The sequence below is a fragment of the Diprion similis genome, chromosome 2 (genome assembly GCF_021155765.1).
Source record: "Diprion similis isolate iyDipSimi1 chromosome 2, iyDipSimi1.1, whole genome shotgun sequence".
NCBI lineage: Eukaryota > Metazoa > Arthropoda > Insecta > Hymenoptera > Diprionidae > Diprion > Diprion similis.
The window spans coordinates 11,310,840-11,334,869 of NC_060106.1; the positions used below are offsets into that span (position 1 = coordinate 11,310,840).

Genomic DNA, 24,030 nt, shown 5'->3' on the forward strand with positions numbered 1-24,030 from the left:
TTTTCGTATATAGGACTAGCTTGCATCTTTTATACTTCAAGGAGTCCATAGTGTTTGCCAAGTACCTCATGTAGTTTTTTAGCCTAAACCTCCACAAAATCCCTGATTTCTCTTGAAATGAGTATCTATATACCGATCGAAACGTCAAATCATATATTACTTTCCATAATGGTTAAATTGACTAATTCATAGCTGTGCAAAATTATTTTTTTCCCCTAAGAGATAGAAATGATTGTGATGTTCAGAAGCTTATTTATAGAAAGACCATGTTGACCCAAAGAATCACGTATAAAAAAACCACTTGTAGGTGACGCAGGAACAAATGGTTAAGTATCTACTATATTAATTTAGTACATCTCTGTAGAAATATTGTACATATTAAGAAGCTTTTTATAAAGCTTACCATATTTAAATCTTCAATAGTTATATATTTCTCGACAGATTTTTTTCCCGTTTACTACTATGTAGCAGTGGTGTAGTATGTAAAATACTAGAATGTATCAAATATATATTATCTTTCAGTAAACGTCTCTTTCCGCTGAATCATTCGTTCCTCGGAGTGACACCGAAAATAGTGAATGTAGGTAGGTATATTGGTCAGTGTTAATCATCCAAATTATTAACGTGTAGCACTTCTCGTTGTGTTAATCCAGCTTCACCCAATGTCCGTATCATGTTGGCTGGATAAAGAATTCTTCTTGGGTAACTAGTTGTAATTTCAAAATTAGCTGGCGAATCTGGCTGGCAGAATATCCAATGATACACGTCCTGAAATAAATAGTAAAATTTAAGAGAACTACTTTTTGAAACAGACTTACAATTAGACAGTCAATATGAATAGTTTTTGGATGAATCTAAAGGGTCCCAACGTCTAATAATCATGTCATGTGACAGTTCTTTTTGTGTACTTCCAATGTGTGTTTACTGACAGAGTTAGGACGACTGTGATGTGTATCGATGATGTGTATATAAAAAATTTACCTCGGTTGTGTCAGACAATAGAAATCTTCTTTTTATAGTTCTTTCGCCGAGTTTTATTTGAAGATGACACACGTTAGGATTAGAAAGGTTGGGCTCTAAGGGAACTTTCTTAACTGTGAGCTCTTTCTCTTGACGAATTCTTTGAATTTCCCGTTCTTGAGCATTGAGTTCTTCTTTTTCCTTTGCTTCTTTCTCTTCTTTTGCTCTTCGCTCCTCTTCTCTTCGTCGGTCCTTCTCTTGGTCAGCTCTTAATGATTCTTCATAAGCTTCATCTTGTTGCTGACGCAGAGATTGAGCTGCACTACGTTCTGCCCTGAACAATGTAGCAGTAGATACAATTAATTTGATAATATTTGACTTCTACAAATTCTAGTTTTGCCAATTAGTCCTTTGAGTACAGTAGAAACTCTTTGATGTCAATTTGGGCTGGCCCTTTACTTGTACTCACACTTGTAGGCATAAAAAAATCATTGAAAGCCTTAAGCATCCAAAAATTACAATTATTTGGATAAGGAAAATTGCAATCTGATTTTATAAGATTGTTTTGAGGTGCAAGCTTGAAGTTCATACATAATTGATATAACGATGCGCATGTTTAGGAAAAATTGTTATTTCACAATTTTGTGATTGTCAAAGATTCCGTCAATGGATATGCAGAATTGAAATGTCTCACCTATCTTGCCTTGCCTGAATGAGACCAATTTCGTTATTTTCCATAATAGTTTGCAGGCGAGGAATCAGTTCAGACGGTGTTGGTGAACCTTCCATGCTGAGATCATTCAATAACATCATGATTAATAGAAAAGTTTAAATCTATCCGATATTCTGTGTAATTAACAGACAAATTAAATCAGTATGAAATCGTAATTCATTTGTTAAAAGTGGATTTCACGTAAATTAAGGTATACACAAACTAATGGATTTTGTAAATTGGATTAATTGGAAATAACTTCAGGTATTTTTGGCATTATTTTATTTAGTATGACATAGTACCTGATAACTGATGAGTGATAAAAATAAATGTATCAGTCACCTCTCATCAGACTCTATTTTATATCAAATAAAACAATACAGTTCAACCCTGGAATAAGCACGCCTAGGCCAGCACGGGGAAGAATTTTTCCAAGAATCGCTATACCCCCACTAGTGCTATTCCCCACATCTGTCTGTTTCGTTTTCTCTCTCTTTACTTGGGTGCAGATCTCTCAGTAAGCAATAATTCTTCGAGCTCGGCGTGCTTATTCATAGGTTGGAATGCAAAGTTCAACTTGAACCGAAGTCTCAGTTGGAGAGGGGATATACTGTTCGTGGAATTCACTGAGAAACGTAGAAAACACGTGTATTGTGGGAGCGCTTATTCCGGGGTGGGACTCTAAGTCTTAAACATTTCAAATATAGTTCACCACAGTAACGCGCATTTGTGTTATGTATTTGAATAAAGGGTACTAGCAGCATGATTAATCTAAAACATATGTCGTAGTTTTACCACTCACCGGCCCACGATAGTCATTCTGTTATCCCTGAGAACAATAAGGGCAAGGAAGGGGTAAGTGCCTGACCTGAGGGCTTCCGAAACTTTATAACCTTCTCCAGACTGGACATTACATGCCCAGAATAGTGTACGCGTGTTGATAAACCTCACCACTTCTGGATCCCCCAAAGTCCTTCTGAGGAGTAAATGAATATACGATGGCTATTGTTTCTGGCTGTACAACTTAGAGGATTAGTGGAAATATGGAATTTTCGGATTGTGAGTGTGGCTCTTGCATATGTTAATTACTTTTATACTAAAAGATAATATTGATGTGATTGTTAATTATCCACACGCAGCGAAAAAGTTATAAATCCAAATCAAGAAGTGAACCAAGATTACCTGCACCATTGATCGATATCTTGAGCTTCGTCTTTGTGTAAATAGACTAGTAAGAATCTGAGCTCCTGTTTAGCATCAGAAATAGCTTGACTGTAGGATCCTTGATAAAATACGGGATGGATATTTCCATAGCGTTCCTCGTATACTCTTATGAAATTTACAACGTCCTCCACAGGATCCGAAGATACTGTGAATATATAAGTGGTTTCATGTACTTATTGTCAAACATAAGGCTATATGATATTAGTTGAATGTAAAAGATGAACCTGGACTGCTACGTTATAAGTTATAAGTTGATGGCAGTCATAAACTTTGTACAAGCAACTTATCACTACGCGACAGAGTAATAATAATAAGTAAATGACTAGAATTACCAAGTCAAATTCCTGAATAGTCAAGAAATGGAATTTACTATGATTACACTCACTGGGTCTAATGTCTGAGCGAAATATAGCAAGGAGTAGTTGCCCAATGCTAGAGACAATATTGCACCACAATGTATAAATATAGGAGAATAAACCGCCGCCATTATCCGAAGTGTTTGGAGGGTTAAAGTAAATTCGAAATCCTGTATCGTCAATGACTGGGGGTGGCCGAGATCGTGAATCTTGCGCATACATGGAGGGTCTTCCTTCATACAGATTGAGTTGCTCCTAGAGTGACATCGAGTAATAAATATAAAGGCTCGTGTTGTAGGTTAAGATTGTTGACAAAGAAGAAAAAGTACTTCTTGAAAGAAAGATGCTTCCTGGTTGATCAGTAATCAGGAAAATGAACGATAGGTAAGTTTAATGTACCTGTACAGCTACTTCCAAGTTCCAATTGTGACGACGTAGAACATCTTGACACACAGACAAATCATCGATACCGGTTAGGTCCTAGAAAATTGTGGTGACAGTAATTAATTTATCGACAAGTAAGTTTTTGTCCAAAGTTCAGTTGTTAATAGAGGAGATTTACCTGAAATTGAAGAACTTTTTCTGTTTGATCAGGAGATAATTCCCCAATTCTAAGATCTGCCATGGTTGGTTTCGATTTTGACTTGTGTAAAATTGTGTAATGAAGTATGCCTTTTCAACTTTTTTTTTGTCAAATTCTTATCAACTACGGTACGAGACGCTTATAAAACTTGAGCAACCAGCTAACCGAATGATCATTTGGGTAGTTAGTTCGGGAATGGGAAAAAATTAACCTTAATTTCAATACGTCTTGCTACGCTGGATCACCACAAGCACGGTCACAAGTCACTTTTACACATCTTTGCGGTGGCTTCCGTGTTTCCAACGCTTTGGGGCATTTGTTCGACCAGTGTTCAGTGACTATCTATCCAATGTTTTTTTATGGACACCACAGAGGGAGAGTCACTGGTTATAATAAAATACATATTATATTACATGTATACTCTTTCATTCTTTCAAATTGCGACACTTGCGTGTAAACAATCGGGCCAATCGAGAGATAAGACGACTTATGAATCAATGATTACACAGCTCTCTTTAATTGGAATATCATTGTTGAGTACTCAAGTTTATTCTACTTGATTATGACGATTCAAATCACAATTATGTTGTGTCATGCGCCACCGCAATGTTCCCACTTCCGCAAGTCGGGTGGATGTTTCCAATTAACATTTATCAATTAATATTACTAGCGTTTCATGGGCAAGCTGGAATCAAAACATCTGCAATGGACTCAGACAATTATTTTTAAACGTCATTGAAGACGTCTCATGGCATAGTATATATAACATATTGTAAAAATCACGAGCTAGCATGTAATGATTCATGCATGGGACCGTGATTAAGTCGGCAGTAGAGCGCAGTAGAGTGATTCTGATTGGACGAATGCCGAGCGATCGAGGAGTTGATTCGACTCTCAACTACTCCCAAGACCGTCGTTCGAGGAAGGTTCGAGTCTCGATTGATTCATTTTAGTTCACTCGTTGTTTCACGCTGCTCCGTCGTTTCGCTGCTGTTCATTCGTAGCGAGCGTTGTCGCGACTGCCAGTGAATATATTTTTACGCACTGATCGTTAGTCGTTACTGATGTGCGTGAGATTGTGTTGTACAGTGATAGAGTATTTTTAAAAATTGATATATGTCAAAGACGTTTAACACGTACCAAAGTACACGCGTACATTCGTGTTCCTATTATTGTAAGCCCAGAGCTGGCAATTATTAGTAAATGCTAGATTAGCAAGAAGTGCGAAAGAAGAACTCGGAGTGGACTTTCGTCGTCAAGCGCTTGGGCTTTGACAGGTGCAAAAATGTTCGATAAAAATTTGGCGTTTCTTGCATTTGCCGGATTGCTGGTTGTGGTACGTAACGAACATTTGGTTACTTAAAGTATTACACGCACACACACACATACACACACTCGCACACATATGCATAATATATTTATTGTTTTATTACACCACCACACCCACATGATGTGGAAAAGGTGCTAACGTGCGGATATTTTCCTAGCGCGTGACGTCACATCACCTCATCGTCCTGAACCCCTATTGATGATCGTAGACGAGCTTATTAAACCTAATTGCCTCCTTTACATTGTCTATCAAAGACTCCGGGCCGTCGAATTAGCTTCGGTACATGATAACCCTGTACATTGTGCTGACAAATCCTGCGTCAATGTCAACTGTCTTATGACATTGTATGATTATAATATGGCGTCAATTTCCGATTAGTATGACATGCTTCGCATACAAGAAATTCGCGATAGATAAATGCGCTGTTGATACGATTCGCGATAACTATATGAGTGTACGTTATAAATGCGTACATACGATGGTCTAAAAATGACTAGTCAAATATGTAGAAATCACTCGATTAGTCATTTTTCACAGCTTCGACGTCTTCGAAAACATATCAAATTTCGCCAATAGGTCGGAGCTGCAACTTTGTAATTACGAACGTTCTCTGGCAATTTATCAAAGCCTTTGGCGACTTCATTAGCTATATATTACTTGTTTTCCTCGAATTTCGCACGAATGGAGGTATCTGCATAAGTTGATTGTGCATGTATTATCATAACAAAAGAACACAGCAGAGAGTAACTAGTAAGCCGTTCGGAAGATTTTCATTTCAACGTAATCTGAGATATGCTCGTAAGGTTTCATGTGACTTTCAGAACTGGTTTTCGAACGCGTACAGACGTATATATAACTGTCGCGACCTTCATTTTTTTTCTATGTTTCACGCGGAAATACATGGATTTTGGACTCTGCTTGGCTGTAATGTTCTCTGGACGTGGAAAGTTTTATTTCCACAGTTATATCATGATATTTCCCTAACGGATTTTACTTGGTTTTTTCTGATAGTCATTATCATAGTTTGACCAAACAATATCGTAACTTCATTCTGATATCACTTTAATAGAATATTGAAATTTTATCCCTGTATGAAATGTCGACTCCTTGTGAAAGAATTTATGTACCGAAATAATATTCAATTCCTATAATCAACTATTTGGCAGAAATATAATACTTTGCAAATATCTCTATTGCAAATTGGAAAAATCCCTCTAACTTCGTCTGATTCAGAAGGTTTGAACACATGTATACTCTTCTGGTAACAGGTATCTAGCGCTGATGATGGCCACTGCATATGGTATGATGAGTGTTACAGTGGCCCGAAAGGTATGATGAATTGCCTATATACAGAAGGAGCAAAACCGTTGAATGTGACTGGGCAGAAACTTTTATCCACATGGTGTTCGCACCTTCTTAACGATACGGGAAATGGCACAATGACCTGTTGTAGTCCAAAGCAATTAGAGACCCTGAATACTCAAGTAAACCAGGGAGCTGTCTTGTTGCAAAGATGTCCAAGCTGTCTTAACAATTGGGTTAAACATATATGTGAATTTACATGCAGCCCAGTTCAGAGTAAATTTATCGATGTCACAAGCACCAATGTAACAGACGATGGTAAGTTGAATTAAAACTGAGTAACAACATTATCAATTGAAAGCTGATCGGTCGACCATAGTATTTTCTCTATACTGGGCTTTTGATCTTGAATATGGAGCAGTTGACGTACTTTTGATCACATGTCATAAATGCTGCGGTTTTTTTTTTTCTTGAATTTCAATATGATGAAGAGTTTCTATCAATAACCGTATATCCAGCATGAAACAACTTTCTTTCAATCTTTGGTTTTCAAGGCAAAATTCGTGTAGGCTGGAGAATTTGAGTTGAATTCGGTTTAGTTATTAGTATACTTGATATTGTTCAAACATATGTGTCATTTTCAGGTAAAATCTACGTTGATCAGATAGATCTCTACATAACGGATCGTTATATAAATAGTGCTTTTAATTCGTGCAAGGGAGTACCGTATCCCAGCACAGGTCAACTAGTTTTTGACATTATGTGTGGTCAGTGGGGAGCGAGCAAATGTACGCCCAAAAGATGGTTTGACTTCATGGGAGATTCTGATGACGGTTATGCGCCATTCCAAATCACGTACATTAATACCGACACACCACAGCATGGATTTGAGCCATTAAATATCCCTACTACACCGTGTAGTAAACCATTAAAGGTATGAACTTTTTTGTTTATTTTATTAAATTTTATGGATAGCTTCAGCTTGGTACACACAGTTGTATCTTATACTCAAGACTATTTGAAACCTTGTACAGAGTTGATTTCAGTGTACAACAAGCCAAAAAAAATTGATCTTTCTTTGCGAAGGTTTAATTTCCTTCAATTATGTTGCGGGAAATTGATGAAGATACGTTTTAATGCGTCTGCGTATTACAGAATTCAAAATTGCAGAGTGTGTAATATTTCCTTCTTTTTTAACAACCTATTTCTGGAAAACTAGGCCAAGGAGATTACCCCCAATTTATGGCTGGTTTCATCAGATATAAGCAGCTTGAATCACAAGAATTTTTCAATATCTGCGATAAGAAGTAGCGAAATTAGTAATTTATCATTTTTGATCTCCCATAGTTTTGTGATCTCGATTGTTGTATTCAGATTTTATCAAGACGATTACGAATCTGTAAAGTTTTTAAAAAAAATTAGAAAAAAAATAGGATCCACGATTAAAAATTTTGCAGTTCGTAATGTTAATATAACCAAAATGAGTGGACGATATTGAAGATTTGAAAATAGCAAGACAATGTAAATTATTACTTGAATAACAGAACTTATGCCTATGCTTGGTTTTTCCTCCCTTTGCCACAATGTAAACCTCGGATGGTTGCAGTACCTTAAATTGTTATTATACCTATGTTTGTTACATTAACGTTATAAAGTAACACTTCATAAAATTCTTCAATATATGGGTGTACCTGCAAGAATTTGTTGCCATCCTGGTTGATTAAAAAAACTACCTTCACAAAAATCTTTGATATTCACAGATTGCAGGTTGTTAAAGTATCATTGTTTCAGCGTTTATATTAATTGCCATCTAATTACTCGAACGTACACTTATGCATTGAAATACGTTGTTCTATCCGTAAATAAATATATATTATTGTAACAAATGAATGGTTTAATATACGTGCATTCTTACACAATTTTGAAACACTATTATAGGGTGAGAAATATGCATGCGGTTGCGTTGATTGTGAGGAAAGCTGCCCTGCTCCACCACTACCGCCGTTGCCTCAACCTTTTTCATTGCTACACTACGATGGCTATGCAGTTATTATGGTGATCACATTCATCCTTGGAACGATCGTGTTTATGGCTATAGTTGCATGTTTTGGCAACAGAAAGCAGATTGGTGAGTGAAAATTATGAATTCTTAAAGGAAGTGCTCGTATCAAACTATAAATACACCAAACAAATTTCATTATAATATAATTCGGTTTATGTAATTTGGCAGGTAGATAAATAGAGCAACATTTTATTACTCTGTTTGCAGTTAATTATTATCTACTTGAATTTTTTGCATCGGAAATATTCTATTAGAATAAATTGATAAAAACATTTCATTCTTATCTGAAAGAATTTTTATTAAGTATTAACACTTTCTGCCTCAGCGCCATTATATGTTGAGTACGTTTTTTTTTAGTTTCGAAAACATACAGTAAGGTAATATATTAAGTTTTTTTTACTAAAATAATGACACAAATATTTTTCATAAACATAAGGCAACTTAGAAAGCTGTATTGCAAAAAGAATTATGTCGTGACTGCTATGTTGTGACACGACATGTCTTACAAGTGGCCTTGGATGAGCTATATATTTAGCTAATCTGTAATTGGTCACTCTGTAGATTATCCGTTGAGACTACCAATATTAGGTTCTGTTGCTTACCTTGGAAAAATAAATTTTCCTTAAAGATTAATTACGAATTCTGAGTATTTTTGTAGCCTGCTCAATTCTTTGAACATTATATACTCTACAATTTCGCCAATATTTCTTTCATTAATAATGCACCAACTGTTGCATATATCTGCAAAATTTACGTGGTGGTTTTTTTATGATTATAAATTTAATCAAAATGACTCCAATGGTCAATTTTGCTCGTACAATATAAACATTCTGCATATAAAATAGATTTATAAGATTCAATTTTTCATCAGAACACTTTTTCATTATTTCACTATCAGTAATTGACTACTGAATGGCAAATGTGAGCATGATATTACAGTGGCCTAACAATAACTAAAACAATCGTGTGCATACTCTTCTATGGTGATCAAAGTTAGATTTTCACCCATGATGGAATCGTCCATTTTTTTTCTGCGGTTGTGGGCTCGCAATTTTCACTTATATATATATTTCATGACCATGACCACTAGAAAAGGCAAACATTATTGGAATTAATATTTACTTTTCATTGTTAATTGCAAACATATTGATAACCTAAATTTAACTTGTTATTAGCATATGCTATCTATCCTTAAAACAAGAATAAAAATTATGCCATAATCTGACTAAGTCAGTTGACATCTCTGTTTAAAGTTTGGTTAATTAGGTGTTTTTGTCATTTGCGGCTATCTTTTTTGAAACTTTGAAACCAACTCAATATGCATTTACATTTAGGACTTAGCAGTGTACTTTTCAACTAAAATGAATCTCCGTGATGACACAAATGAATTTTCTCATTGACTTTATAAAATTATTCGTTATTTCAAAAATCATGCACCTCGGATGTCTATGACTATATTTCTGAAGTCGATTGAAATACTTTCTGTTGATTCTTGGCCTCTCACTGTAAATAAGCCCGTAAGATTCAACAGGAATGATAAATCTAGCAATCAAAGGTCAGCCACTGATCTCTATATGTATGCGTTACGCGTATAGTGGCACGAGGGGAAGAAGTCGGAAGACAGGTTGGTAGACGCCTAGCTGCTGGGCTACACCACACAGGAGATGGTGCTCGTATTGCTCTTGCAGCTGACCAAGAAGACAGCCCGCTACAATCTAAACGTTCCAGTACGTTTCCCAATAGTTCTTGCTCAAGCCATATTGCTAACATGACTTCTATTTTATTGCTTGTTGTGTCGTTGTTGCACTATTATCACCATATCGTTGAACTCTTGATTTTTATTTTTTGAATCATTTTCAAGATAGATTTTCTACGTATTACCACATTTAGCGATTGCTTTAAAACGCCCATTTTAATAATTCATTCACTATTGGAAACAGAACAGTTAAATTCAATGACAAATCATCATGCAGTATATATATTAGCAACATCATCGCACGTAATAGGGTCTTACAAAAAAATATGTTAAAGAGGTATACAAACGAAATGCATAAATGATTTATATTCCTCGATAATTACTTTGACGAAGCTTAAACACGCTTTGCATGTTCTATGACTCAACTTGGAACCACACGAAATATTCAAGCAACTGTTATTATTGAACTTAATCCTCGGATTAGCATGATTTCGATTTCATTAATGATATACAATATTTGACGATTTGTGTGTATCGTGGCATCCATTCTGTTACATCATATATGAATCTCTGACACTGAGTTTTATTTGTGTTGCAAATTCACTTATCGTGGTTTAATCAAGTTGGTAAAAAAACTGTACATTTACAACACTGATCTAGACATGCTGATTGCAGCAGAGCAAGTTTCCTCAAACCTGTTATTCTGGAAATATTCTGTGTGGAATGGCTTCACATACAGAAATGTTCCTGATGGCCTTGGGGCAACGATTTACAGAATAAAATTTCATTAGAATATGGTAGTAGTTGGTAACATTAGCAATTCGTTGAGAATGTCTTTTGTTTTTACCTTCTAAGGTATTCACAGAGCATACATTCAATGCTTCTTATGATTCGTGTGATGAAGATTTTCAAAACCTTTATTTTAGCTAATTCATTTATTTTATCTAATTGTATATCGAATTATGAACATAAAGATTTTAACAATGTTTCCAAGCAGTCCTATTACATCACACGAAATTTTTTTCTTCATTGTTACTTACAAGGAAACCTCAATAGTATTTATTATAGAGAAACCAGGTGGCTTGTATAAGTTTCCCTGTTTTAATTACCAATTGAATATGAACTACTTTTATTCAAGCTCTGAATTTTGGTTGTCTCAACAAAGCAATAGTTAAAATTAGTTGCAAATTGAATTAGGCTCATTAATTAAATATGTAGTGTAAATTATTATTTGCATCTTCGTAATAAATGTAGAGGAACCATAAGTTTTCTCGAAATAAATTAGCCAAACAATACTAACTGTTTTCACAATTAGCACACGCATCAGATTGTGTTCAACAAAAGTATTCCAATGTATTGTCATTTACATAGAAAATCCACCATATTGCTTTTTGTATTTAACATAACTAAATTGTTGTCATTTGATATTAGTATGTAAGGCATCTTGCTCCTGAATTTATGTTGTGTAGAATTTGTGTCGTCTGCTTTATTCCGTTACAGATCACCGCACTACACATACAGCTTTGCATAAACCTCGTTGTGTACATATAGTGATATTACCTCATTTCAAAGCTATCTATGCTTTTTCATTGTAATTGTTGGTACTATACACTAAAGAAAACGATTGAATCTTTACAGGTGTGATTTCGACGGACGATTTAGCCAATATATTCAAAGATGATCAGTCCAGTTTTATTGAACGGCTCGGTGCAGGAACTGATAAATTTCTACAAGATTTTTTTTGCTACTGGGGCACAGGTAGTCCTATTTTTTGAACGGTATAACATTTATAGTTTTTTAATGTAAGAAAAAATTTGATTCGCATTTGTTTATTTCAGTTTGCGCTTCTAATCCGTGGACAGTTTTGGTGTTCGGACTTCTATGCATTATCGCATTAGGATTAGGTGTTACTCAAATTCAAATCACCAAAGATCCAGTCGAGTTATGGGCATCACCGACCTCTCAATCTCGCATTGAAAAAGACTATTTTGATAGTCATTTTGAACCATTCTATAGAACTGAACAAATCATCATCTCCGCTGTTGGACTACCCAACGTAAGTTGATGAAAAAAAAAATTTCTTTGTTACTATTAGAAGTATGACCAAAAAGATTCATAGTACGTCGACTATTATGGAGAATTTCACATTTTTATTTTACAAAGTAACCATTTACATTGAAGTTATTTATTTTATTGCAGATCATTCATAATACTTCGGAAGGCGTCGTAACTTTTGGTCCTGTCTTTAATAAAACGTTTTTATTGATGGTACTAGAACTTCAAGAGGAAATAAAGAGAATTACTACAGTCAACAATTATACTTTAGCCGAAATCTGCTTTTCACCTTTGACCGCTTGGTATACTGGTCCTACAAAAGTGTCAGACTGTGCTATTCAAAGTATTTGGGGTTACTGGCAAGATAATGTAGAAACTTTCAATGCGACAGAGGAAGTTGGTGGCTTCAATCAGACTTACTTGGACCATTTCAAAACATGCACTCAGTAAGTTACAACTCTGTTCCTTGACATACTAACTACAAATTGATTGGCAACTGGTCAATTTCAGTCGTAGTCCTGGCCATAAAAAGCCAATTCGACCCCATCCAGCGGTGATGATAATGATAGTAAAAAATAATAATTGTTATTATTATTATTCTTTATTGTAATATAAGTGCATTCTTTTTCATTCAACATAACAAGATAAAAAACTGATCAACTTTTGTAAGACAAGCTTGAATTTTGGATCATTGAATCATAAGCTTATTTTCAACATTACAGATAACTGTTGATAGAATATCGCATAAACTCAATTTCTCAAAGTTATTTATGACAGGTGAAAATATTATTCTGATTTTATAGGATATGCCAGTACTTTTTAATTCCAGGTGTCAAAGTATGAAAAAAAATGTTCCAGTTTTAAACCTGACAATGAATTCTTTTTTCAGGAGTCCCTATAGTTCGTCCTGCTTAGCACAATACAAAGGTCCCGTAGAGCCAGCAATTGCAGTTGGAGGCTTCTTAAACTCGAATAGCAGTTCTGAAAATAAAGCTTATGAAAAAGCCACAGCAGTCATCATCACTATTCTTGTTAATAATCACCATAATAAATCACAAATTGAACCAGCTAAGGAATGGGAAGAGAGGTGAACAATAATGTTTTGTATTTATTTTATTGTCTAAAAAACTTTCTAAGTTTTCTTAAGCTTTGGTTTATAAATATTCTGTTTTTTTCGATGAATTCTCCTAGATTCATTACATTCATGAAAAATTGGACGGCTACTAAGAAACCAGAGTACATGGATGTTGCATTCACATCGGAGAGGTCAATTGAAGATGAACTCGATCGAGAGACCAAATCAGATGTTCTTACAATTCTCATATCTTACCTGATCATGTTTGGTTACATCGCAGTTGCTCTTGGCCAGATAAAAAGCTGCCGTACTCTGTTGGTAAGAGAAAAGTGTTTTGTTTGATTACAAACAATCATAATAAATTTGAACACCTATTTGAAATGGACAACAATTGATTCTGTAAAAACATCTAATTCATCGGCATAAAGATGTTAATGTAGTGTTATATTTCGAAGTGAATATTTTGTTTTTCATAGATGGATTCCAAAATTACTCTTGGCCTTGGAGGGGTTTTAATTGTCCTGGCATCTGTGGTTTGCTCTGTTGGGATATTTGGATTCATCGGAGTACCGGCGACTCTGATTATCATTGAAGTTATTCCATTTCTCGTGCTCGCTGTTGGAGTGGATAACATATTTATCATGGTTCAAACACACCAACGAGAGGGTAGACGACCTAACGAATCTATCGCTGAACACATTGGTCGTACTCTTGGTCAAGTAGGGCCTAGCATGTTGCTAACAAGCATATCTGAAAGCTGTTGTTTTTTCCTGGGTATGTCCATTAATTATACATTGTTATTAAAAATAGTGATTTACATCATTTATTGGCTGGATTTTCAAACATGTGTTTACTTTCTTACATTGTTTATGCCGATATTTCGTAAATTTTACTGTATTCTTATTAGGTGGATTATCTGACATGCCTGCTGTCCGAGCTTTCGCATTATATGCTGGAATGGCATTGCTAATTGATTTCCTTCTGCAAATCACTTGTTTTGTTAGTTTATTGGCATTGGATACTATTAGGCAAACGGTAAATATACGTGCAAAGTTTTTAATCGACCATGAAAAATAAATCTTTTTCATATTAATGAATCATATGACACACTTTCTACGTTCTTTTTCCGCAGAATAACAGATTAGACGTTTTCTGTTGCATTCGGACTAAAAAGGATGACAGAGAAGTCATAGATAGTCTTCTATACAGGCTATTTAAATTTTGTTACGTTCCTTTTCTGATGAAAAAATGGGTACGTGCAGCAGTTATGGTTATTTTCTTTGGTTCGCTTTGTACTAGCATTGCAGTGGTTCCTCACATTGAAATTGGCCTTGATCAAGAGCTCTCAATGCCTGAAGACAGTTTTGTCCTTAAATACTTTAACGTGAGTATTATTATTTTGTAACAAGAATGTTTTCAGTAGAAAATTGAATTCACAACTGAAGCAGTGGTGAACCTCAATACAAAAAGAAAACATTTCTTTGAGTAACTAATTAAACTTTTTTTTTAGTTCCTGAACAAATACTTATCGATTGGCCCACCAATGTACTTCGTGGTAAAAGGTGAGCTGAATTACTCTGATTTCACAATTCAGAACCGGATATGTGGTGGCCATTTTTGCAACTCAGATTCTTTGATAACTCAGATATTTGTTGCATCCAAGCAAACAAACAGGTGAGACATTATGATTTGTGGAATGATTATCAGGCCAATTTGTGTTATCATTTTGAATGTCTAGAACTTTTTTTGAGATCTGCCTTCTTCTTCCAGAACATATATAGGTAAACAAGCATCTTCATGGTTAGATGATTATATCGACTGGTCAGGAATTGAAGGGTGTTGCAAACAAGAAAACGACTCTTTTTGTCCAAACCATGGTAATAGTCTTATCTTGATATTAATCAGATACAACCAAGTTTGAAAATTTAGGAATTTAAGACACATAATTAAGTTGTGTATGTGTGACTGTCTTGTGTATGAAATGTCATCAAAAAAAATATCGCTAGTTTGTAATAATCTCTTATATGTTCACACCAAGTTATTATGTCTACATAACTCCTATCGGCAACATAGTTTTTTTTCTGGAAAGGTGATAAATTAGCAAATCAAATTTTTTTGAATCATATATTGCTTTGAGATTATCGATTATTTGTTTTTAGTCCCAACGGTTCTTCCGTTCGTATTTTCATGATAACTGATACTATCTGCATTGAGTTTTGAACTGGATTTCAAATCGTATTATTATTCACAAGTCAGATTCCAAGAACAGATATTGGATCGAGGATCGATTAACATATTATTGCAAAGGTCACAGTATTCTGTTTTAGATCACAGATACGGTTTGAACTCTTGGTTAAATTTAAAATTCGAATATACATTTTGGCTTTGTCCAAAGAAGTGTCACTAGAACTATCTACATATTGTTTGTCGTGAGGGATTATTTTTATCAGCACCTCAAACCTTGTATTAGAAACCGGTTAATAGGATGTGACAGAAAGTAAAAAAAATTCTGTATATTGTTTTAGGTTTCACCTGTGATGACTGCAGTATTAATCTTACCGACTATAAAAGGCCTGATAAAGAAAGCTTCGACGCTTTTCTGCCCTACTTCCTGGAAGATAATCCAGATGAATCTTGTGCAAAAGGGGGTCATGCAGCATATGCACAAGGTGTCAAACTGAGCAATAACATGGAGCACACTGTCAAGGCGACTTATTTCATGGCCTATCATTCCGTTTTGAAATCATCAGCTGATTACTACCAAGCACTAGAAGCTGCTAGAGAAATATCAGCCAACTTGACTTTAATGATTAATGCGAATATTACTCATGTCGGAAACGAGCCGGTAGAAGTCTTTCCATACAGTGTATTTTACGTCTTTTACGAACAGTATTTGACAATGTGGCCTGATACACTGAAAAGTATCGGTATTTCGTTATTGGCAATTTTTATTGTAACTTTCCTGTTGATGGGCTTCGATATTTGTTCATCATTGGTGGTGGTTATCACCATTACTATGATACTTGTAAACATCGGCGGATTAATGTATTGGTGGCACATTACTCTCAATGCTGTATCTCTTGTCAACCTTGTTATGGTAAGTTAATTTCTTAAATTGATTTGACCTTGTCTTGAGTTCAATATGCTATTTTTTTTTTCAAGAACAACGAAAAAAACCGGCAACACGATATAGGATTTTTTTTTCTTCCCAAGCTTATTAAATTGGAAAAAATATTTTCCTAGTTTTATAAAGCTCCTCAACAGATTTTGGTATGCTACGATCTTTTTCAACTCCACAGAATTTAATCTGCAGAACAGTACAGTCTTTAATATATACCTGCCTTATTTCATATACGGGAAGAAATGGGATTAAATAATGGTGGAATATTCTAATCGCTTAAATTCATTTAACTTTGATCCTCCTACTCACAAATGATTTATAGTTGATAAACGTGAAGTAATTATTCACTATCTCAATTTTCAGGCTGTTGGAATAGCTGTGGAATTTTGTAGCCATCTCGTACATTCATTCTCCGTATCTGTAGAAGCAACACGAATTGATCGAGCTGCTGATGCATTGACTCATATGGGTAGCTCCGTTTTTAGTGGCATTACACTCACGAAATTTGGTGGAATAGTCGTTTTGGCTTTTGCCAAAAGTCAAATCTTCCAGGTAATATGTCACATTAAGAATATTGCATTCCTAGATGCAGAGTAATGAAGACGTTGGTTTTCATACTCAGATTAGAAAATTATCCAAAACTTTCATTATAATCGTGCTTAAGTTAATCTAAATTGTATTCGTTTCAGGTATTTTACTTCAGAATGTACCTGGGAATTGTCCTGTTTGGTGCTGCACATGGATTAATCTTCTTACCAGTGCTGCTCAGTTATATAGGTATGAATAACTTCTGAACATCATTAGTTGATTGTTGCATTAATCACTAATTACAGCTGATAAATGGCTCTGTCAACAGACCACCATAATGGATCTTTTATCACTTAATTTGATATAATTTTCTACTTACATAATATTTTTGAGAAAAATCTCACCATCAAAAAAGTTTTTGGGACACTAAGCTGAAATTGATGTTCGAGTTACTGCAGATTTTAGTGGCTTATTGTTATAGATCTATACCACGGCCATGTTACGATAAAGTACTGTTTCATGCATTGGCCAAGCCGTGTTTATCAGCTGACTGTATTGCACTGCATAAGTTCTCGGGAACAAATTATGCGTGGCTTGAGATCTGGACGATTGTGCATTGTGAACATGTTTTGATTGAACTTGCACTTTTGGGCGTATGCAAAATGGCTTGGTTATTGAATTGCTTCTAAGCAGTTAAAGCAAAATTACACATTTCTATTTAAACCAAAACAGATATGAGAAATTGAAATACTTCGTGTGTAAAATGTTCTAAAATTATAAATGGAGATAGCTTCTTACCCAGCTAGTGTGAAAATAAGTAAATTAATAGAAAAATCGTATAATGCATTTAGACCTCTAAAAGTTTGTCCACCGGGTAGACCATATCAAGTAGAATTTTTTTGAAATTAACTAAACAATAAATCATTGAGCACCATTATCAAATTACTAATACAAGCACATTTGACTGAATTTTACAGTAATACTTATAGCGTGCTATTAAATTTAGCACAAATGTTATATGACTTGTTTCCATTCGTTCACATATGTATGCAATGAATTAATTTTAACCATAATATCAATATGTGACCAGTTTGCTAACACAAAAACATTGCCCATTAATTTTCTCTAACTGCTATTGCTGATATTAATTATTTTCGGTCTGAGATTGAATTTTCCCAAATGGAGATTCGATAAAAATTTGTTGGGCACGTCAAGGGGTGTCTCTTCTTTATATTAGAAGATGAAACGCCACGTTTGTTATTTTATTGCCTTGTAACTCTGCTTTGAAAAATCATTGTGATATTGAAGAGGTAGTTTCACATAATTCTGAGACACCTTATTTGGGTACAATATCACAATGTCTGAAAACTTCCGTACAGTGTTCACCTGATAGGTAATTGAAAAAACAAAAGTCACTTCAAATTATGTACATAATTGAAAGTTTAATATTTTCTCTGATTTTGAATGGTCCAATCCCATATCAGATAAAAAATTTACTTCAGAGAGGTCAAATAATACTCATAAAAGTAATAATAGCACTATTTTTTAAACATCTTGATATCATGTTTACTGCTACATGTGTTAAAGAATGCCTAATACCCACACAGCATACTTTTGAATGCATATAATATATAGGATATGGTCCTTCGTATCCCTACGTATGTACATACTTTATGTGTGAATACATTGCTGATATATGCTGCCCCATCAAATAAACAGACATCCAGTATATTGTATTTAAGAAATTTTGAAAAATGCTTACTTCATAAATTTCTCACACATGCCATATGCAATATATATGAGCATTTATATTGGTTCATATCCATATGCATATGAATCAATTTAACGACTCGACGTATACGTATTACAAGTAATGTGTGGTGTGTGGGCTTGGGCTTATTAGAAGAGTGTTTATACATTTTACTTGGATTGCCTGGTTTGTTGCATGAATGTATTGATAATTTCGGTTGTTGAGTATTTTTTACTCTTGATTTAGAGAACAATTCCCAAATAAATCATAAAATGAAACGTACGTGTTTGCTACTGAAGTTTCGACAGGTTCCATTGCCTCAAGATAAGCAATTTGAATAGTCTTTAATGTCCAATTTAAATTCACCTTCAATCAATATTAAATTTGTAATTATACCTCAGAGTATATTCCAAACTTTTTGTTTTTTACTGCTGAAAGTGATGGGCATGAGAGCCAGGTTTTTAATACCTACATCTTGAACTTGATGTGAACTGTACTAACTCAGATTTTATGAAATTTAATAAGTTAGGATAATTAGATATGTGTAGAATTTAGTACATTTGGATTGGTATCATGGCTGCTGGTGGTTCTAGGCTCGCCCATGAATCGAGAGAAGTTGGCCAATCACAAGAGAACAATGCAAGGAAACTTGGACGCTGTGCAAGAAACATCTTTGAATCATCGTGTAAGCAAATCCATTTCTCCCCCCACACCTACCACAACTTCACCTACTTTTCGAATGCTCGATTGCGACTAATAGGTATGCAGCCCGTTCAGTTTCTGTAAATCTTTCCTTGTGTTAAAAGATAGGCAAAATTATAATTTTCTAGGAACACAGCTGTACTTGTATTATAAATTTTTATTTTATTGTCTGCAACGTGATCTACCCACTTGAGTTACATATTATTCTTTTTATCCTAAAACCACATAATTTAACTCAAATATTTGGGTCTCATACTTCAATCCCATGATGGAAAGTTATCATACAAAACAAAATAACTTCTTTTCAAGTCGTAAGAGTTTTAATATGTGATACATACTATAGATTATATATATCATTGTGTTACTTAAAATGTGATTAATTTTCTGTCATGTTGCAAATTGAGGGTTGAAACGAGTGGTGAATAAACAAAGTCTGAAGTATTGGTAGACTTTTCAGTTTAGTTAGATGTTATTATGTAATTTTGTAAAAACTATGCGCATTGCACATTTCCAGTGAAAGTGTGAAAAATGGTCTATTACAAAAACTGTGTGAATTCTATACCGAATGGTGTGATGTTCAATCAGTGGTCTTTCAATTTTAACCAGGATTGAGTAAAATTCTTTCAACAATTCATCAACAGAGATTTTTACTAAATTGGTATCAAAAATTACCACATAATTGATGTGATCACTGAAAACTCGTGAATCTTAACATCCGATACTACAATGTGCACTGCATAGTACTACATGTGCTTGAAAAAACCAAAGTCTTCTATTATGAAAACTTTAGCATGCGGGACGTCTTGAACACTCTATAGAAAATCTGCAAAATATTCCTTGCGCATGAGTTTTCATTGTACATATTATTTTCTAGCACACCTAGTATTACAGATTACAAATGATAATAAGGATTTTCAAATTTCTCACTTAGTAATAAAATCGTTTCTCGTTCATTTTTTACCGAGTTCTAGCGTTTACTTAATAAGAAATTAAGGGACCAGTTTTCCATTTCATAAAGCTACTTTAAAATCGACGGCGTCAAATGATATCCAGTACAAAACCTTACACACCATCAACCTTTGATTTTTCAGTTATCTTATTACCTAAGTTTTGCTTCGTCAACATTTCGTCTGAGCTAATATTGACTCGTATGTTTTCAAATATTAGCTTATGTTCTCTTGTGATTTGTTAACTTTAGCTGTACTGAACATTGGGTGGTAATAGTCAATCTGAATACAGTGTCGCTTTCCTTGCCATAATATTTTAGATTTCTAATATTCATTCCTTTTACTCTACTATTTATTATTAGTTTAGTTGTATGATAACTGATTCGTCTTGGTTTAATTTGCACAATCGTACTAGTTTCATCTAATTCATCATCTAATTCTAATTACTGTGCTTTGTATTTCTTTGATACTAAGTGTACAAAAATGAGTAACATTAATTTGTTTTCTGTTTAAAGTCAAATCACATTGTGTGAAATTTATTTCAAGTAGAATTCTTTGCTTATCTCATCAAATTTAAGTAACATAGCAACAAGTACATGTTACTTATTTGATCATTCTATTTAAATCGCTCATAACTAAATGTATTCAACAGGGTAAAATAAATCTGCCATTATATCCAAATTATTTAATAGCATCAGTGTTAATAATTAATCATCCCAAAATCATAATTATAGCAATTTAAAGTGGAATGGCTAAAATGGCAGCTATATTGCATGTTCATTATATCTGCATATGTGTCTTCTGTATGATAATGATTTTAGTAATATACTATAATATATAACTGCTTAGTTATCTATGGGTTCCATCTATTGATTACTGGCCACGAGTTCGACTGACACAGCTGATTTTACCTTGAACCTGCATGAACGACTCTCTTGCACTCAAAGGTTGGGTGGCCAGTATTCAATAAACACCCTGTATACATATTGTGGATCAATTAGTATGTTTGAATTAAGAATTGTTTGTCATTAGTTTTCATGCTTTATCAAAGATAGGTGCCATTCCAAGTTATTTGAATTATAAATATTCGCCAGTAGCTTGCAACGAAGTCTAAATACGGTTTGTTTATTTGTGTAACGAATTAAATTACTAAAACTATAAATTGGCAAACAAATTTTATCGTTAAATTTTTTATTAATAATTTCTTTAACCATTCTTTTTCGGAAAGATCGTAAAGAAAATGGTCAAAATAATAGTGCTTGCATACAAATAAGCTACAAAATATTATATCTTAAGAGTGATGGATGTAGTATGAAGGGCCATGCAATCCAAATTTAATTCACTAACATTCAATCTAATATATATCCATATTATATCTTTGGTATTAAAATTGACATGTAATCATTGCACGCATGATGAATGTTACTAAACTGTGCAGGTGGTGAACATTGTAGAGGCATTGAATATAACTAATAATCAATCAGATTAACCACAGCGACTTGAATTTGAGTAACATGGTATTGTTTCTACGAAGGTCATTAAGATATCTCCATGCAAGAATTTATTTACATAATAAAAGTTTAAACTAATTGAAAATATTTCAGTAGAATTACGTTATATGCCACTTTCTTCTTTAATTTTACTTGCTGAATTTCTTCGGTAATAATTTATTCAATGAATGTGAATTATTATGTCGGACATATTTGTGTTCCCATCTAAGTTTTGAATCAAATTTATATATTGTTTCGTTTTTTTTGCTTAGTTGAAAATTCATGTATAAATGAAAACTGTTTTCACTTGGAATTTGACATACCAACTTGTACAGCATTCACTGCCATCGCTTCTACAACAGAGGTCATAAATTTAATTTAAAATGCATTTCAGGCGTGATGTCGCGCCGGGGCCAAAGGGGAATATATCAACGTGGAAGAGCGCACGAGGGAGACTTCCGAAATCAATCGATTAACAACCCTACCACGCCCCTTCTCCGGAACATCAACCCCGATCACCCAGCCTCTTCCTACTCCAGTGTGAGTGCCACACACGAAACACAACCGCAAATAAATTTCTGAGACTATTACCATATGGATAAACTATCACTCTATGAAATAAGTTCATTCTCAGTTACAAATGTTCAGCCTCATAATTTCGAAAACTGGTGCATATTCAATACTTACCGGCACTAAGTTGATACTATCTTTTTCTCACGCTGTGTCGAATGCCGGTTCCATTCGGAGTCTATAAATAATCACATATTTTTATTATTATATATAATACATCATGCAGAGTCTAAATCCATTAATAAGCTTACCCAAGTGAGATACAATTGAACATATAATTGCACAAGAAGATACAATTCCATGCCACCAACAAACAGGTCAACTAATTGTGTACAAATTTTGTACCATATGAGTCTTGTGATCTTTATTTTGATTTACAAAATTCGAATATCCTAATCAAATTCTAAAATTTTATATTATGAGCACTCGAAGGCTTATAACTTAAGTTTATATTGTATAATATTTGGTGCAGTACACTAAGATTTACGAGTTATAAAGTCGTTATTGTAATACGGCACAAAATTTTTTTGTGTCTGAAAAGAATCAGTGATGTTAAATATGTTTACTCGATTTTGCGAACCTGTTAAGCCACGTGAGTTATAGGTACATTAAATTGCAATAAGTATCTAGATGACAATTAGAATCCCAAATATTAATGTAAACTACTAAAAGAGAAATGTTTTTTACAAAGGTAATACTTTTTATACTAACAACATGGCAGCAAGTTGAATATTTAATAAGCTGAAGGATGAAAATAGCGTGAGTTATGTTCCGAAATTCGGAGTGAAAGTGATGGGAAATGTAGATTTGAAAATTCGTCGTCCATAACAGTAAGTTTTAGCATTTATAATTATTGTACTAGATTGTAAAAGCCTGACGTGAATGGTTACTTAAAACATTGCGGAATTGTAGCAGAAATCAGTTAATTTTTATGTATTCGTATCGAACGAGTGTGTCTTAGTTTCAGCCTAAATTTTTTATGTCACAATCGTTTGAGTCTTCTACATATCAAACACTATCAGGAAAGTGATACACATTTCTGAAGACAATAGGTCTATCAAATATTCGAAATCATTGCTGGGTGCTAGCATAATGAAGTGATTAGTCACAAATAGTTGAATTAGGAGAAAATAGAATCAAAACTGCATTGTTTCTCACATCGTCATCTTCTGTGAGGGACCGATTGAAAAGCGAACTGTTGGGTGTGAAATATCTGAGTGTAAGTTTAATAGTGAATTATTTCATATGCTTACATCAGTGTTTGTCAATGTTGTGGTCTAGAGTGAATGTTTTTTTGGTAATTCTTATCTGTTGCATCTTTTGCAGCAATTATTGAATTGCATAACTTAATACGTGGTGTTCAGAACGATTGTATGAACCGATTATAGTAGAACTGAACTTAAAATAATTACGAGTCATCAGTATGATTAGTTTTATTGAATAATATTTAAAGTCACAATCGTAATACATTGATCGGAAGTACCTTCGTATTTCTAAGATTTCTTTCAGAAAGAAACGTATGAAAAGAAACTATATGAATTTCTAATACGTAAGAGCGTGACGATTC

At 34.1% G+C, this 24,030-nt stretch overlaps 2 protein-coding genes across 5 annotated transcripts; one reads left to right on the top strand and one right to left on the bottom strand.

The window, feature by feature from the left end:
- Positions 1-453: 453 nt before the first annotated feature.
- LOC124412898 (FAS-associated factor 2) lies at positions 454-4,231 on the bottom strand. The gene is made up of 8 exons (XM_046893103.1): positions 3,815-4,231; positions 3,652-3,732; positions 3,282-3,507; positions 2,855-3,041; positions 2,475-2,648; positions 1,655-1,750; positions 982-1,294; positions 454-768 (listed from the first exon to the last, which is right to left on the bottom strand). Exons 1-8 carry the CDS (start codon positions 3,875-3,877, stop codon positions 604-606), a joined length of 1,305 nt encoding a protein of 434 aa, XP_046749059.1. The 5' UTR covers positions 3,878-4,231; the 3' UTR covers positions 454-603.
- A 623-nt stretch (positions 4,232-4,854) lies between these two features.
- On the top strand, positions 4,855-23,589 carry LOC124412856 (NPC intracellular cholesterol transporter 1). 4 transcript variants are annotated; one of them, XM_046893035.1, is made up of 20 exons: positions 4,855-5,171; positions 6,434-6,785; positions 7,112-7,401; positions 8,406-8,595; positions 10,125-10,256; positions 11,864-11,983; positions 12,064-12,281; positions 12,425-12,726; positions 13,170-13,367; positions 13,472-13,673; positions 13,832-14,129; positions 14,263-14,390; positions 14,488-14,739; positions 14,866-15,029; positions 15,126-15,232; positions 15,881-16,452; positions 16,840-17,028; positions 17,166-17,253; positions 19,348-19,514; positions 22,288-22,478. In XM_046893035.1, exons 1-19 carry the CDS (start codon positions 5,121-5,123, stop codon positions 19,509-19,511), a joined length of 4,017 nt encoding a protein of 1,338 aa, XP_046748991.1. In that variant the 5' UTR covers positions 4,855-5,120; the 3' UTR covers positions 19,512-19,514; positions 22,288-22,478. The 4 variants fall into 4 exon arrangements, with proteins under 4 accessions (XP_046748991.1, XP_046749001.1, XP_046748982.1 ...); XM_046893045.1 differs by having other exon boundaries at positions 19,348-19,439; XM_046893026.1 differs by lacking the exon at positions 19,348-19,514 and having other exon boundaries at positions 22,288-23,589.
- Positions 23,590-24,030: the final 441 nt, after the last annotated feature.

Coding starts and splice junctions, on each gene's coding strand:
- LOC124412898 (XM_046893103.1), bottom strand. CDS start 3,877: ATGGCAGATCTTAGAATTGGGGAATTATCTCCTGATCAAACAGAAAAA. Junction 1,295..1,654: donor ATTCAGGCAAGGCAAGATAG/GTGAGACATTTC, acceptor TACATTGTTCAG/GGCAGAACGTAGTGCAGCTC. Junction 769..981: donor TATTGTCTGACACAACCGAG/GTAAATTTTTTA, acceptor TATTTATTTCAG/GACGTGTATCATTGGATATT.
- LOC124412856 (XM_046893026.1), top strand. CDS start 5,121: ATGTTCGATAAAAATTTGGCGTTTCTTGCATTTGCCGGATTGCTGGTT. Junction 6,786..7,111: donor CACCAATGTAACAGACGATG/GTAAGTTGAATT, acceptor TGTCATTTTCAG/GTAAAATCTACGTTGATCAG. Junction 11,984..12,063: donor TTTTTGCTACTGGGGCACAG/GTAGTCCTATTT, acceptor TGTTTATTTCAG/TTTGCGCTTCTAATCCGTGG.